General features: G+C 37.6%; 2 protein-coding genes across 4 annotated transcripts; one reads left to right on the forward strand and one right to left on the reverse strand.

The window, feature by feature from the left end:
- Positions 1–2,114: 2,114 nt before the first annotated feature.
- LOC113776320 (protein CHROMOSOME TRANSMISSION FIDELITY 7-like) lies at positions 2,115–6,904 on the reverse strand. Of its 2 annotated transcripts, XM_027321451.1 has the most exons (7): positions 6,686–6,904; positions 5,840–6,098; positions 5,652–5,747; positions 5,486–5,554; positions 4,822–5,168; positions 3,225–3,388; positions 2,115–2,133 (listed from the first exon to the last, which is right to left on the reverse strand). In XM_027321451.1, exons 1-6 carry the CDS (start codon positions 6,844–6,846, stop codon positions 3,259–3,261), a joined length of 1,062 nt encoding a protein of 353 aa, XP_027177252.1. In that variant the 5' UTR covers positions 6,847–6,904; the 3' UTR covers positions 2,115–2,133; positions 3,225–3,258. The 2 variants fall into 2 exon arrangements, with proteins under 2 accessions (XP_027177252.1, XP_027177250.1); XM_027321449.1 differs by lacking the exon at positions 2,115–2,133 and having other exon boundaries at positions 3,211–3,388.
- Positions 6,905–8,793: 1,889 nt separating this feature from the next.
- LOC113775449 (coatomer subunit beta-1) lies at positions 8,794–14,811 on the forward strand. 2 transcript variants are annotated; one of them, XM_027320335.1, is made up of 6 exons: positions 8,794–8,967; positions 9,517–11,714; positions 12,408–12,917; positions 13,480–13,565; positions 13,903–14,145; positions 14,450–14,811. In XM_027320335.1, exons 2-5 carry the CDS (start codon positions 9,669–9,671, stop codon positions 14,105–14,107), a joined length of 2,847 nt encoding a protein of 948 aa, XP_027176136.1. In that variant the 5' UTR covers positions 8,794–8,967; positions 9,517–9,668; the 3' UTR covers positions 14,108–14,145; positions 14,450–14,811. The 2 variants fall into 2 exon arrangements, with proteins under 2 accessions (XP_027176136.1, XP_027176135.1); XM_027320334.1 differs by having other exon boundaries at positions 9,651–11,714.
- Positions 14,812–14,823: the final 12 nt, after the last annotated feature.

Below are 14,823 nucleotides of genomic sequence, written 5' to 3' on the forward strand. Positions count from 1 at the left end.
GCCGCTGAAATTCACGGGTTGCGGCGCAGGTATGCCGTATTTCTCCCTCTGCACCTTCAAATTTTGCAGCCGATCATTTAAACCCGCCAGCTGGACCTGGGTAATCTGATCGTAGAACGGCTTGCCGAAACAATTAACTTGCAGACCGTTCATATTCACCTCCGCCTGGTTTCGCCGGAGGAGAACCACATTCTCCGGCGGAGGAGACGGCAGGAAATCATTATCCGACAAGTAGTCGCAGAAATCAACGCTGTTGGGCCTCAACTTCCGGTTCCTAGACTTTCTTGACCTCTTCAAGACGACAAGAAAGAAGCAGTCCTTCTGGCGAATGATCAAGGCGAAATTCACTTTCCCCGTGATGGGGGTCTTCCGGCGTTCCTCAGCCAGGGAACTGTGGTGGACGAGATAGATGGAGATTTGGTTGGGGGAGATTCCGATCTTCTGGCTGATCATCATCTGGAATGTCTTGAATTCCAACATTGGTTGGACACGGATGTCTCCAATGTTGATTTCCCGCTCTCCATCGTAGAATATCACCGGAAACGCAGCTCCGCCACCGCCGTCCAACATTTTTCCCCAAGGAAACCCTGTAAAATCGCAACAATTAGCTTCAAATACCAGTGGGCCGCCAAGGCCGAGGCATAAATTCCGATGCGATGTAATATGGTACTCAGAGAGACAGGAGAGATTGAGGTGAGAGAGGAAAGCCTGAGGTGACCAGGGTGGAGGGTTTTATATCGAAATCCGTAAGTACGGGGTTTTAGGGGTATTAAAGGAAATGGAATTTAAGGCGGTCGGGGCAATCTGGGAATCAGATTTATCGCAGTAGTAGAGATCTGGGACTGTGGGGCTGGGGCGCGTGAAGTAGATGATTAGATTTTTGGAAGGTAGCATAGTGTGGGTTCGAGATGGAGGAGAGAGATTGAATGTGTCATTGGTGTTTTGCTTGGGCGCCAAGTAAAAATTATGTGTCAGAGTCTGACGCGTAACAATATTCACTTTTTTGGGGGTCTTTTTGTTCCGGCTTCATGAATAAATGCCATGTCTTACCTTCACCATCTTGAATTTGCTCTAAATCCTACTTTTTTTTTGCTCTAAATCCTACTTGCTGCACCTTTTCTTCCATGAGTTCAAATAACTGAAATTTAAGAGCCTAATTGGATTGTTATTTTCTGAAGTTTTAATAGAAAAATATATTGTAAAGATTCAATATATGTAAGATAAAAAGATGATTAAAAAATATATTTACATAAAATATAGCTCTATTTGAATTCCTCAATTTTTAAAAAATAAGTTTTTTATATACAATATTATAGTAATACACAAACGAAAACAACTCCAAAAATACCACATTCAAATAAAAAATTTTTATATACACAATTACAGCAAAATTTTTGAAAAATACTTCAAAAAACAACTAATTCAAATAGAGTCAAAATTTTTTGGAGAGAAACTGCAATTTATTTTTAAGGAAAATAAAGCCCCTATTTGGATAGGAGATTATTTGAAATAATTATTGTAACAATTTTTGTATGTGTGAGATAAGAAGGTGTGTTGAAAATTATGTTTGTGATGCAAGCAAATAATTTTTTACTATCCACATCCTAATCAAAATTTAAATTAAATCTCAATAAAAATTTAGATTAAACAAAACGTTACAATCTAGAAGCATTTTATGCTGGGGATAATGTACAAAAGCTCAAAAATTATTTTAATCAATGATTAAATTGAAAAGATGATTATATATATATTTTTTTTTTTTATCAAGACGATAGGATTTTCATTAACTATCATCAAAGTATGCAAAGTGAGTAAAGGCTCGATCCGATATCACTTTACAACTCATGCATTTCGCATGAGTAGTTGGGATATACCCATTCCTTGTCATAATGATTGCCCGATGCTTGAGCTGCTACATCAAAACAAGGATCACTACTCTTTTCCTATTCTTAGTTGCCAAAAGCAGTACATACAAAACAATTTACTTATAGCCTGAGTATCCTCAATGATTGTACCAATCCAGTTGTTTCTGACCCCTTTGCCATGTAGCAATTGCAGCAACTCCATCATGTTTGCTATTTCGATTTCTATGGCTGACTTTTGGCAAAAGATGGCTGTTTATAGATAAGATTGCTGATAAAAAAAAATTACCGAAAAGAATGAGGAGTACGGCAAGCAAAATGCTTTCAAATTTTACAAAAAAGATCTTTATGACTCGATCAGAGGATAGTTGACTCATTAAAATAATGAACAGATTTTGTGAACAGATTTTCTAGTCTTGGCATAGTCTTTGGTTAGGATACTGGTTTATGGATGAAATACCCATGAATGTCTCATTATTAACTAATAAAAAAGCACAAACAAGTCCTCAATTTCGGCCCTAATATCTGGCACGGGAACTCAATTTCCCCAACCCCCCCCCCCCCCCCCCCCCCTCCCCAAAAAAAAAAAGAAAAAGGATTAAAAAAAAACGATTTCCATCTTCGCTAAATTCTCATTTTCCAATTTTAATCTTCTAAATTAATTGTTTCAGATGGTATTCACTGCATCATCTTATTAGGAATAAAGATAGATATATATGAAATAAAGAAAACAATGGTAGGAAAATCTCGCATCCGCATCCGAACAAATATTTTTCTTTCCCACCCCAACAAACACCACTCCCCGGCCCCAAAAAAATAAAATAAACAAAAGATTAATTTGACAGATTCTTGTCTTAGGAGTATTTGGCTTGCCGGTAAAATTGAAATTTGGGATGCTGACAAAATTTGGAGTATCTCTTTAGTATTGTCCTACTGGTAATTGTGTGATGGGACTGCCCGAGGTCGATACAATATGATGTATTTTAGCAAGACGACAACCAGTTAAAAACCAAAGAGAATTCTGCGGCAGCTAAGCTTTTCCAATTCCTAAAGCAGCTTTAAATGGAATGGGTCTTCAGTCAACAGATGGCCGAGGGGCAAAATATTTAGCATGTTCGGTTTCTTGGCATTATTACTACATGCAAGCTGGTAAAATTTAGAACTTTGCGTCTTCTTCTTGATTTGTTTTTGGATGAGAACTCCAAATTTCTCTTCTGCTTCTCCAAGGTTCTAAGTACCTAATGTTACATTGTGACCATAAATTCTAATACTACTACCTATTGGCTATTACTAACGAACGCTTGAAATAGATCAACAGTAGTAGTACATTCATTCTAGATTATATCATATAAACTTACTAACCTTAGATGGAATTGCGAATGTTTCTTACTCAAAATCACGAAGTTGTGTAGAGCAAGAATGCATTTCCGCCAATGTAATTGGATATTAGGGCCCTTCCAGCAGAGGTTGGTTGAGAAAATGCCAAATCGGTACAATTCAGAATTCGGCCATTGCAGAAGCTGCCCCTGCATTTGTGGCAAAATAAATAAATAAATAAACATCGACGTGGCATCGGAGAAGACCGTCGATTCCTTTTCTTTAGGGAGAGAGTAATTGATTCGACGAGAGGGATAGTGACAGTAGTACATCCCCTTGCGTCAACTCAGGCAGGCCAAATTCCAGTTTCATTCTTTTAAATCAGATCACTAGTTTCAATTTTGTCCATCATGTCGCGTTTTCTTATTCCCTACCAACTCAAAATTCCAGTTTTTCTTATTCCCTGCCAACTTTGCCCCCATCCCACACTTCTGTATCATTACTGCTGATGATAAATTATGGCAAATACCAGCCTACCAGGGGCCCAAGGTGTGAAAGTCAAAGCATGAGAGATTAAAAGGAAAATGGTCTAAATCTTAAGAGACTAATTAAAATTGCAATTTTCCCATCAGACATTCAAAGCAAACTATTCTTTGTTACTATCTTGAGGAATGGATCCCATAAATTGGTATACAAAGACGTATTAACAGCCACGTATCAAGTATAAGCATCTACCGTTTTTCCAAATTCCTATTCACAGTTTTAGAAAATCCTAATTTCATCCGAAGGTCATTAACAAAAGTATTCCACTTTTCTATAGACACGGCATCGGCAAATTTAGCTTCCTTTTCAAGGCAATGTGCAACAAAAAAGCCACAATCTTTTGAAATATATTCACCGCAAATTCTGTGCATTGACATACTGGAAGTTGACTTCGTAATTGCACATGTAATTCGACAGAGGTATCTTATTAACATTAATTACTTCCAAGGTCTCCATATTTTATCCCTACAGACAAATTTCCACTCTCCTCTGCCGACTCGAGTGAAATGGATCCAAGTCCATTCATCCAATTTTTAGCAGCTTTCCAATTTGAACCTAAACTGCCCAGAAGAAGGTCTTTTCAATCCTTGCCTTGAACAACATATCAGGATACAAGTTGGCCAAGCTGGAGTCGTTGAAGTGGGCAGGTAAAAATGAAGTACAAGTGAACCAATTTATGATATAGCATTGCAAGGATCACGCAAGCATTGCAGAAGTATGAATGCTTTACCTAAATATAGTAACAATACTAAATTCTCTAAACTTCTAGATCAACTTGTTTCGACAACTGAGGCAAACAGGACACCGTTCTTGCACAGTCAAAAGACAAATTGAGTTCCATTCAAAGCAACGTGCACACTGATTTGTTCAATTAATATGTTCAGCTAGATGTTAGTCTATTTATTTGTTGCATGGAAATGTGGAAGATATATAGGAAATTTTCTTCACCTAGTCCTACTCAGCTGATTTTATATTCCAGACAACCATTTCGATTGATTTAGTCATCTTGTTTGCCGTGAGCAATTGCCACAGACTCCCAATAAAAGGACCAGAATGAAGAGAAATTTTTTATTGGCCAGACATGCATTCATTGTCTTACCTCACAGCATCCAGCAAGTGACTCGCGATGTGCTTCCTTCTGTTGGAAGGAGTAACCCAAATGGCCCTTATACCACAACTAGCAGGTACAGCTTCCTTCTCACATAAGATCTCTCCAGTGACTGAATCACACATTTCCTTGCCTTTGGCAGAGTTATTCTTTCTCACTATTTCTCTTTGGAAGCTCACTTCACCAAATTGGAGAACCACTGAATTCTCTCTTCCTCCTTTTCCATTTTGATCCTGAGACTTTTTTCCTGTTGAGCTTGAAACAATCCGATAGGCCTTCTCTATTGGTTCTGCAACTAGACAGCCAGTAACTCTTCCAGAAGATACAAACAGATACACCTGTTGGCAGTAGGAAATGCAGTAAGAAGCAAGACCAAATATGTAAAAGAAATTGAACTGAAAATGTGATGCAAAGATGTGATTTACTATTCCGTCTCTACAAAGTGAATTTTACTGAGTAATCTCTGAGCCATAGTAAGTAGTATCTGAGCAGAAAACCCATGTATAGAATATCTGTTGTTGGTCCACCATGAGTTTGTAAATACACATATTTTCTAACGGAAAGAGTAATCTGTAGAAAATTGGAAAGCTAGAAGAGCAGATATGTAGACTACACTGTAAGTAATCTGCAACTAAGTAACGAGTGTTCTGAACACCTTGCAGTGCTGATGAAATATCCACCCATCCCCAAGATCCATCTCCATCATCTTAACAACATCCTGAACCTGCCACCCACAAAGTCATCTCGTTAGTGTGATTGAGTAACTAGCAACCGAGTAGTTTCTATCAAAACCAACAGAAACTCAAAGTATTGATGTTAACCTTGCTTCTTTGAGCAGGAGGGTCATCGCTTAACACTATGATAACACGCCCAGTGTCAAGCGAAGGAACGTATATAACTCTTTCATTTCGCCACCCCTGAAAATCATAGTAATGGATGTCAGTAGATACTAATCCAAGCCAACTTCGATAAACCTAAGTTGAGTTCTAAGTTGTAAATCCGAATTCACCTTAAACTGAATGCCGTGAGTGTAATTCTTGTGAAATGTTTTGTGAACCTTTTCATCCCCTTCATCACCTTTGGCATACTTAAATCCACAAATTGTACAAGCGTGCAGCAGAAAATCAGACTGACCTAATTCCAAATAAAACTGTGCGTATTTTCTCTTTTTATTAAGAACTTTTCCAGACTTGGGCACCTCCAGTTTTGCTACCATATCCACCTCACCAAGTCTGTTTGTTGCTCCAGCTGAATCGGCATCACTCTCACTGCAGTTTGGACTCGAAATTAATCCAAAAACATCAGTATCTGTGCATAGTAAACAACGACTAAATAGATACTTTTTTGCCTTTGCTCTTTATCTGGGTTGGAATCCTTTATTCTATTATCACCATTTTCAGCTACATGGCTACAGTCAAAAGCACCCAAAAAAAAAACTCAAAATTCAACGATTTAAATACTTATCCACTTGAGAAACATAAGCTAGTTGTCTCTAACTATTACATTTTAAAAATTCCTCATACATCAGTATCACAATCTTACAAACAAGAGTAAACCCCCAAAAAAAAAGAAAAGGAAAATTGCAGTTATCACCAGAATATTCCCGGATTTTCGTAAAAGCAGCTACGATGTCTACAACATTAAGATCAATAGCGTAAAATATATATGGACAAGGAAAAGTAAAACCTCAAAACATAGAATCCGATCAAACATTGGGTATAATCGAATATTATTAATTCAGGGAGATGGCCCAGTTGGGGTGTTCGGCAGAAGATCATAAATTAAATTAAAGCTCAATAGCTCAACGAAATTAAAAAAAAAAAAAAAAAGGACTAAAACAATAAGAATGCAATACCTGCCTGGGTTTCTAGCTCTGCGCTTGTAAGTAACAGTTATTTCTGGGTCTTCACAGATCTCGGCTTCGTTGGCGAATATAATAGCAGAAATCGGAGATGCGACTTTAATTTTGGCCGTAGCTGGAGAGGGCTTGAAAAATGAACTGATCTTTGATTGCATTCTTTCAGTTTTTAAATTTTTACTCTTTTTTTTACTTCTACGCTCAGATTTGTTTTGGAAACGACGGTTTCGATGAGCCTTCTGCCCTTAACGACAGGAGCTCTGTTCCTCTGCTCTGGGGTTGGGGATTCGCTTGAATTTTTATTTATTTTTTTTTTTTTAACCAAAATTTCCCGCCATTTCACAAGGAAAAGGGTTGCTTGAGGGGTTGAGCGTCCAGGGCCCAATCTTTGAATTCATGGGCTGCTCTCATGGCCCAATCCAGTATAAATGTTTACTCCTAACACTAAAACATTCTTTTTATTAACATCTCTTAACATTACTGCATTTGTAATGCAATGTGCAGTGTTCCTTCAGCAATGATACTTATGGTGATTTGAGTCAGTACAAGTATCGAGGGCAATAGCGGAATTTTCAGATCAAGTTTTAGTTAAACTTCGTAAATATTTGGAAGTGAAAAGAAATTTGTCCCAGATAGGAGTGTTCGAATTTCAGAAAAAAAAAACTGCAAATTTGGTCGATCCAACCTAGATTGGATTTCGAAATTTGGTAAAACGAAATTCGGTAAAATCAAAATATATCCAATTTTAGTGTTTGGTAAAACTGTTGAATTTTTTAAATTTTTACAATATGTATGTGTGTGTGTATATATATTATTTATATCCATACATATTACTAAATACTAATTAGTAGTAAATAGCAACTAATAATTACTTAACTACTAACCGATGACTATATAGTACTACTGACAAACTTATTGATTAGTTTAACTATTGACTATGAGTATTTGATTATTGAGTACTAACTACTATGGCTCACTGCATTACTGAATGGTTGGAGTTTGGACAGTAGAAATGGCAAGATACAATTGGATGTGTTTGGATTAACAAGATTTGAAATAAAATAATTTACTTCACAACTTCCAATCATCTTTTTACTTTCCCAATCACTTATTTATCTCGCATGCATCACATCACAAATAGTGCTACAGTAATTATCTCAAATAAATCATCCAAATAAACTCCTATCCTAATCATCCAAATGTTCACTTGTTGTTCTTTGTTTATTTAAAGTGACGATGAGTTGATAACCGATGTGCTCGTTTTTTTTTAAAATTTGTTGGAAAAAATATGGAATATTATTTTAGAGCAATAATTTTTTTAGAGAAAATTTTAAATATTTTAACTTATTATTGACATTTCGAATTTCAGATATTACCGCATTACCGATTATGTAGTGAAAATCCAATTACCAATACACAAGATATTAAATAACTTTAACCTAATTAAGGTTCTATTTGATAATTCAATTTAGCACTTAAACTTAATGGATTCAGATTTTAATATATTCAGACCATTTGATAACCAAAAATTGAATATTTGAATTAATTAAATAGTACTGATTTTTTTGATAAAACTTGCTCCCAAAATTAAGGAATAAACTATTCACTTATTGCTGAATGTGATATGCATTCAAATATATTAGATTTTATATTTAACAGTTCAATAACTCAATGCATTCAAATTTTGAGATTTCAATTTTATCAAACGCATCCTAAGACTCTACTCACTAATTCTACAAATCCAGCACACACCGATGCACAACCAAAATAAATTTAATTTAAACTAGTTATGTTTAGATTCATTTTAAAACATTGTATACTTATACATCATAAGTCATAATACTATTAACGTTAAAAAAGGGGGAAAAAAGAAGAAAAAAGTAGCTAACAAATTAAGTTATTTTTTAAATCTAAAATTTCCTAATTACAATCCCTTTCACCTCCAACCCAACCTTCCAAACTTGGTTTCTTAATTACTTGTTTAGCGTCATTCTTTATTCACTTAAAAATAATAATAAGAAAGAAGAATAATAATAATAATAAAAACTTGGGGGAGGTAAATTGTACTACATGTAGTAGTATAACTGTCTTGAGATTAAAGAGCAGTAGGGAGGATTACAATAAAACTCTAACTCAGCGCCTGCGGATCGCAGATCTGACCACAGCGCCTAATTCCGAAGGCCTTCCCCTCTTCCACCAAAACATTTGTACTTTCGTCGATTTAATTCGAAAATAGGTTTCATCCGATTTTCAGCAGTGGACGCCGCATATTTTATCCGGTAGGTGCATCACACTTCCCTTCTAATTCGTTTCGATCCACAAGATCTGTGTTCCCCCCCAATGCAATTCGCCCATATGTTTTTTGAGGTCTCTGGTTGTGGCTGGACTGGGGGTTGTTATCTATATGGAATTGACCCCTAGGGTTACTGAAATTTTGACCTATGCTATATATTATGCCAAGCCTTTTGGACTTTCAATTGAAGTCTTGAGTGGAAATTTTAGATTATTGTTGCTTCTTTAGGTGTATATCAATTCGTTATTGATATAGAAGTTTAGCTTTGAATCTGTTGCTTCTGTTCATCGACTAGTATTTTGTTATTTTTCTCGATCTAGCTCCACATCATAGCAATTTATTCGTTTCGAGTTCATTAGTTTCTTGTTATTAGATGTATACATAAATGTCTTCAGGCTTCTTATTCCAATCACATTGATCTACTTGATATGTTTATTATTGCTAGCACAAATCATGCTAAATACTGACCAAGGAATTAAAAAAGAAACCATACTAACGAGTTCAGTTTGTAATCGTTCTTTCGTCTTATGATTAGGATACATTGACCAGCTCAACACAACGCACTGGTCAAATTGGTCCCGATTTCTTTCATTCTGGACTCGCCTTGATTGTCTGCAAATCGTGAATCTGTAACCTTGAAGGATATCTTGAATTCTGGCTTGTTTTCAGGTATAATTTGAGCTAGCAATGGAGAAATCATGTTCTTTGTTGGTACACTTTGATAAGGGTACACCGGCCCTCGCGAATGAGATTAAGGAAGCCCTTGAAGGGAATGATGTTCCAGCAAAGGTTGATGCCATGAAAAAGGCTGTAATGCTTTTATTGAATGGGGAGACCCTTCCCCAGCTATTCATTACTATTATCCGGTACGTGTTGCCCTCAGAAGATCACACTATTCAGAAATTGCTGCTTCTCTATCTGGAGATCATTGACAAGACCGATGCTAAGGGGCGACTTCTACCTGAGATGATCTTGATCTGTCAGAACCTGAGGAACAATCTTCAGCATCCCAATGAGTACATTCGGGGGGTCACGCTGAGATTCCTATGCCGCCTGAATGAGGTGGAAATCATTGAGCCTTTGATCCCTTCTGTTCTGTCAAATTTGGAGCACCGACATCCATTTATCAGAAGGAATGCTATTCTTGCTGTGATGTCAATTTACAAGCTCCCGCAAGGAGAGCAGCTCTTGGCAGATGCTCCTGAGATGATTGAAAAGGTTCTCACATCCGAACAGGACCAATCGGCCAAGAGGAATGCATTTCTGATGCTGTTCAATTGTGCCCAGGATCGTGCAATTAATTACCTTTTGACTCATGTTGACAGAGTACCAGACTGGGGAGAGTTGCTTCAGATGGTAGTCCTGGAATTGGTCAGGAAAGTCTGTAGAACGAACAAGGCAGAGAAAGGGAAGTACATTAAGATTATTATCTCTCTGCTAAACGCCCCTTCTGCTGCTGTTATTTATGAATGTGCTGGAACTCTTGTTTCTTTGTCTTCTGCTCCTACAGCTATCAGGGCTGCTGCCAATACCTACTGCCAGCTTCTTCTGTCTCAGAGTGACAACAATGTCAAACTTATTGTGCTTGATCGTCTGAATGAACTGAAATCATCTCACAGGGACATTATGTTTGATTTGATAATGGATGTTCTTAGGGCACTTTCAAGCCCGAACCTTGACATTCGGAGGAAAACACTTGATATAGTTCTTGATTTGATCATGCCACGAAATGTCAATGAGGTTGTTCTCACTCTTAAGAAAGAAGTTGTGAAAACTCAAAGTGGCGAGCTGGAGAAGAATGGGGAGTACCGTCAAATGCTCATTCAAGCCATTCATTCCTGTGCTATAAAATTCCCAGAAGTTGCAAGCACTGTGGTCCACCTATTGATGGATTTCTTGGGTGACAGCAACGTTGCTTCTGCAATGGATGTGGTTGTTTTTGTGCGAGAAATTATTGAAACAAACCCAAAATTAAGGGTTTCCATAGTCACCAGGCTGCTTGACACGTTCTACCAGATTCGAGCTGCACGGGTTTGTTCTTGCGCTCTTTGGATTATTGGAGAATACTGCTTGTCCCTTTCTGAAGTCGAGAGCGGCATTGCAACCATTAAGCAGTGTCTTGGGGACTTACCCTTTTACTCTATTTCTGAAGAAGGGGATGCTGCTGATCCAGCAAAGAAATCTCAGCAGGTAACTTCCATCACCGTTTCATCCAGACGACCAGCTATCCTTGCTGATGGGACGTATGCCACTCAAAGTGCTGCTTCTGAAACTGCTTTCTCCCCTCCAACTGTTGTCCAAGGATCATTAACTACTGGAAATCTGAGATCTCTCCTCCTCACTGGTGATTTTTTCCTTGGGGCTGTGATTGCCTGCACACTGACAAAGCTTGTGCTGAGACTGGAAGAGGTTCAGCCTTCCAGGGTTGAAGTCAATAAAGCATCTACAAATGTACTGTTGATCATGGTTTCAATGCTACAGCTAGGGCAGTCTTCGGTTCTTCCTCATCCAATTGATAATGATTCTTATGATAGGATAGTTCTTTGCATAAGACTGCTGTGTAACACAGGGGATGAGGTCAGGAAGATATGGTTGAAGTCTTGCCGTGAGAGTTTTGTTAAGATGCTTTCTGATAAACAGCTACGCGAAACAGAGGAAATTAAAGCAAAAGCTCAGATTTCCCATTCACAGCCAGATGATCTGATTGACTTCTACCACTTGAAGAGTAGAAGGGTAAGCATTTTGCATTTGATTCTAATTGTGCTTTTGAAGAATGCAATTAGTTCAATTGCTTTGCTATCTTCATCAGATTTTCTCTCAATTTTGAGCACTTTATAGTTGTATACAGGGTTAGGTGATCTTGTTATACCTTTAGTAGATTCTTGATGAGAAAGTATTGCCTATTTTCAACTTTTTCTTTGTTAAGCCAAGTTTGCCCTAATGTCAAATGTTTGTGGCTTAAGACTGCCCATGGGATTAGAGCTTGGGTGATGATGTTATGGATGGGAGTGCTGGTTTTGTTGATTGGTCAAACTAAGCAGCATTTTGATTTTGGATCTATCCTGTCTAAATTTCAGGGTAATGTATTGTTATTGTGCAGAAGTCATATTTTCAATTCCTTAAACATCATCATGGGAATTGAACTTAATACTTGCTGGAACTATGGTGCATCTTTTTTTAACAATTTGAGGGATCTTTCTTAAATAAGAAGTCACTTGTTTATGTGTAGCTTTCTTGGGTTCTGAAGGGCAACTTTCATCGTTTTGGTGGCTAGTTTCAATTACTTTCAGGGAATGCATTTTGGAAGATTACTTGGTGTTTGGTCCCTCATTGGTTTCTCTTTTCCAACATAAGTTTTGAAGGTACATTAGAGCTCCCTTAGTAGGGATTGAAGTGTATTTTGACACAGTGTTAGCCATATTTCAGGGCATGAGCCAGCTGGAGTTGGAAGATGAGGTCCAAGATGATCTAAAACGTGCCACAGGGGAATTCATTAAGGATGGAGATGATGCAAACAAGCTTAACCGTATTCTTCAGCTTACAGGTTTTAGCGATCCTGTGTATGCTGAAGCATATGTGACAGTTCACCACTATGATATCGTCCTGGATGTTACAGTCATTAATAGAACTAAGGAAACTCTGCAGAATTTGTGTTTGGAGTTGGCAACAATGGGAGATCTTAAACTAGTTGAGCGGCCACAGAACTACACTCTGGCTCCTGAATCAAGCAAGCAGATCAAAGCAAATATTAAGGTGTCCTCCACAGAGACGGGTGTCATATTTGGGAACATAGTCTATGAGACTTCGAATGTGCTTGAACGAACTGTCGTTGTCCTCAATGACATACACATTGACATCATGGACTACATCTCTCCTGCAGTGTGCAGTGATGCTGCTTTCAGAACTATGTGGGCAGAATTTGAATGGGAGAACAAGGTATCTTCATATTCACAAGGAATTTTTTTTTTTTTACACTTATTCCTAGCTTTGATGTTGAATTATATTTGTTATATCCCCAGTTTTTCGTGCTGTTGCATTACCTAAAAATGTCTCAAGGTGAATTAGTTAAGAATGTTAGAAAGGGTGACGAAGTGACAATAATTGAAGATTGCTTGAGTTGTCTGCTATATGGAACTGGAGTATTGTAATTTATACATGCTAAGGCATTTTGTTGTTTTGGGTATTGCAAGGTGGTTGCTTTCTCCAAAATCATTTTGCTTTTCAACCTAGAGCAAGGATGAGTAACAAAGTTAGGAATTCTACTAGCAATTTGTCAACCACTTTTACATTTTCAACTAGCAATTGGTCAATCACTTTGACAATTTCAAATCACAAAGAAGAATATTCATAAATATCCCAACAACACTCTCTCTATTCTCTATTTGTTGAATACATGCCACAAACTGGATGACTCTCAACAGAAGTTTACCGGTAAACCCTGTGTATTTTTTCTCAAGTGTTTACACGATTATCTCTGACAAAGTGTTGTCTGTGGCAGGTTGCTGTAAATACTGTTATTGAAGATGAGAAGGAATTCCTTGACCATATTATTAAGTCAACCAACATGAAATGCCTGACTGCGCAGTGAGTTTCAGTCACTCCAATACATGATTCTTTTGATAAAGCTATTGTGGGTTGAGATTTGGCATGTGTGAGGACAATGGTCAATCCCTGTGATGTGCCCTCTGTCTCTGCATTTTGTAGTTGGTTCTTTTGTCATTCTTCATGAAGATGATGTACTTTGCTTGTCTAATCATCATGCACAGAATAAATCACCAGAGCCTTCGTCTTGCTTGTATCTTACTGTGTGATGACATAGTTCAATTTTGTTGTAATTTGTAAAACAGCTTTTGGAATTGGTTGATCTACATCAATCCTATGATGTCACTACCTTATTATGAATTTTGGATGCTTCTTTCAGGTCAGCTTTGGAAGGTGAGTGTGGATTCCTTGCCGCTAACCTTTATGCAAAGAGTGTGTTTGGAGAGGACGCTTTGGTGAATGTCAGCATTGAGAAACAGGCAGATGGTAAGTTGAGTGGTTATATTAGAATAAGAAGCAAGACTCAAGGAATTGCTCTCAGCCTGGGGGACAAAATCACTCTTAAGCAGAAGGGAGGTAGCTGAATTCTGGATGCACTGTTAGTCTTAGTGCCGTAATAGTGGTATGTAACTATCTATGGCCAACCCCCCCCCCCCTCCTCCTCCTTCCTCCAACACAAAAAAAAAATAAAAAAATCCTTCTTTCCTTCTTTTCCCTCTCCCCTTCCAGTCCCCCTTTTAGTATTTCTTTATGAATGTTAGTGCATCTTCTTTTTTTCAGTTTTTTGTAGTGTGTACCTTGGAGAATATGAAGGGGAAAGAGTAGAACTGTTCTTCTGTGTCATTTCATGTTGGCAAGGAATGCCTTGAAACCATAATGAAAAAGTCACGGGATTATCTTTTAATTTGTGGCTGTACAATCTTCAGGTTCACAAGTTTGGATGAAATCATTGGGGCTCTTTCAACACATTTCCTGGCTGCTGCAAAGAGTAAACGCAGAATATCAGTGTCAGTGTTCTTGCATTGAGTCCTTCAAATGCTCGAAACCGTATTAGATTGCATCTATTTTTGTAGAGTATATTGGAGAGAAGAAAGAATGGCGGACTTTGCTACCTTGACTCATCTAGAGAATTCATTGTCAATTTTCTTTTTACGCTTTGAGATCGGATTGGATTCAGGAATTCTTATCTTTTTCCCCTTCTTTTTTACTTAAATTGTATTTTTTGTCTTTTGGGCGGAATGAATTTGTTACTTTTGTTATGAATACCATGGTACGATACATCTCTATTTCCATATGAAGC

This window comes from Coffea eugenioides, chromosome 6 (genome assembly GCF_003713205.1).
Source record: "Coffea eugenioides isolate CCC68of chromosome 6, Ceug_1.0, whole genome shotgun sequence".
Taxonomy (NCBI): domain Eukaryota; kingdom Viridiplantae; phylum Streptophyta; class Magnoliopsida; order Gentianales; family Rubiaceae; genus Coffea; species Coffea eugenioides.

Bases quoted from the DNA above. Each gene is read 5' to 3' on its own strand.
- LOC113776320 (XM_027321451.1), bottom strand. From the start codon at position 6,846: ATGCAATCAAAGATCAGTTCATTTTTCAAGCCCTCTCCAGCTACGGCC. The intron at 5,555-5,651 runs GTTAACATCAAT...TGTGGGTGGCAG, and splicing joins CTCCTGCTCAAAGAAGCAAG to GTTCAGGATGTTGTTAAGAT. The intron at 3,389-4,821 runs GTAAGACAATGA...CCACAAATGCAG, and splicing joins CACTTGCTGGATGCTGTGAG to GGGCAGCTTCTGCAATGGCC.
- LOC113775449 (XM_027320335.1), top strand. From the start codon at position 9,669: ATGGAGAAATCATGTTCTTTGTTGGTACACTTTGATAAGGGTACACCG. The intron at 11,715-12,407 runs GTAAGCATTTTG...GCCATATTTCAG, and splicing joins ACCACTTGAAGAGTAGAAGG to GGCATGAGCCAGCTGGAGTT. The intron at 13,566-13,902 runs GTGAGTTTCAGT...TGCTTCTTTCAG, and splicing joins ATGAAATGCCTGACTGCGCA to GTCAGCTTTGGAAGGTGAGT.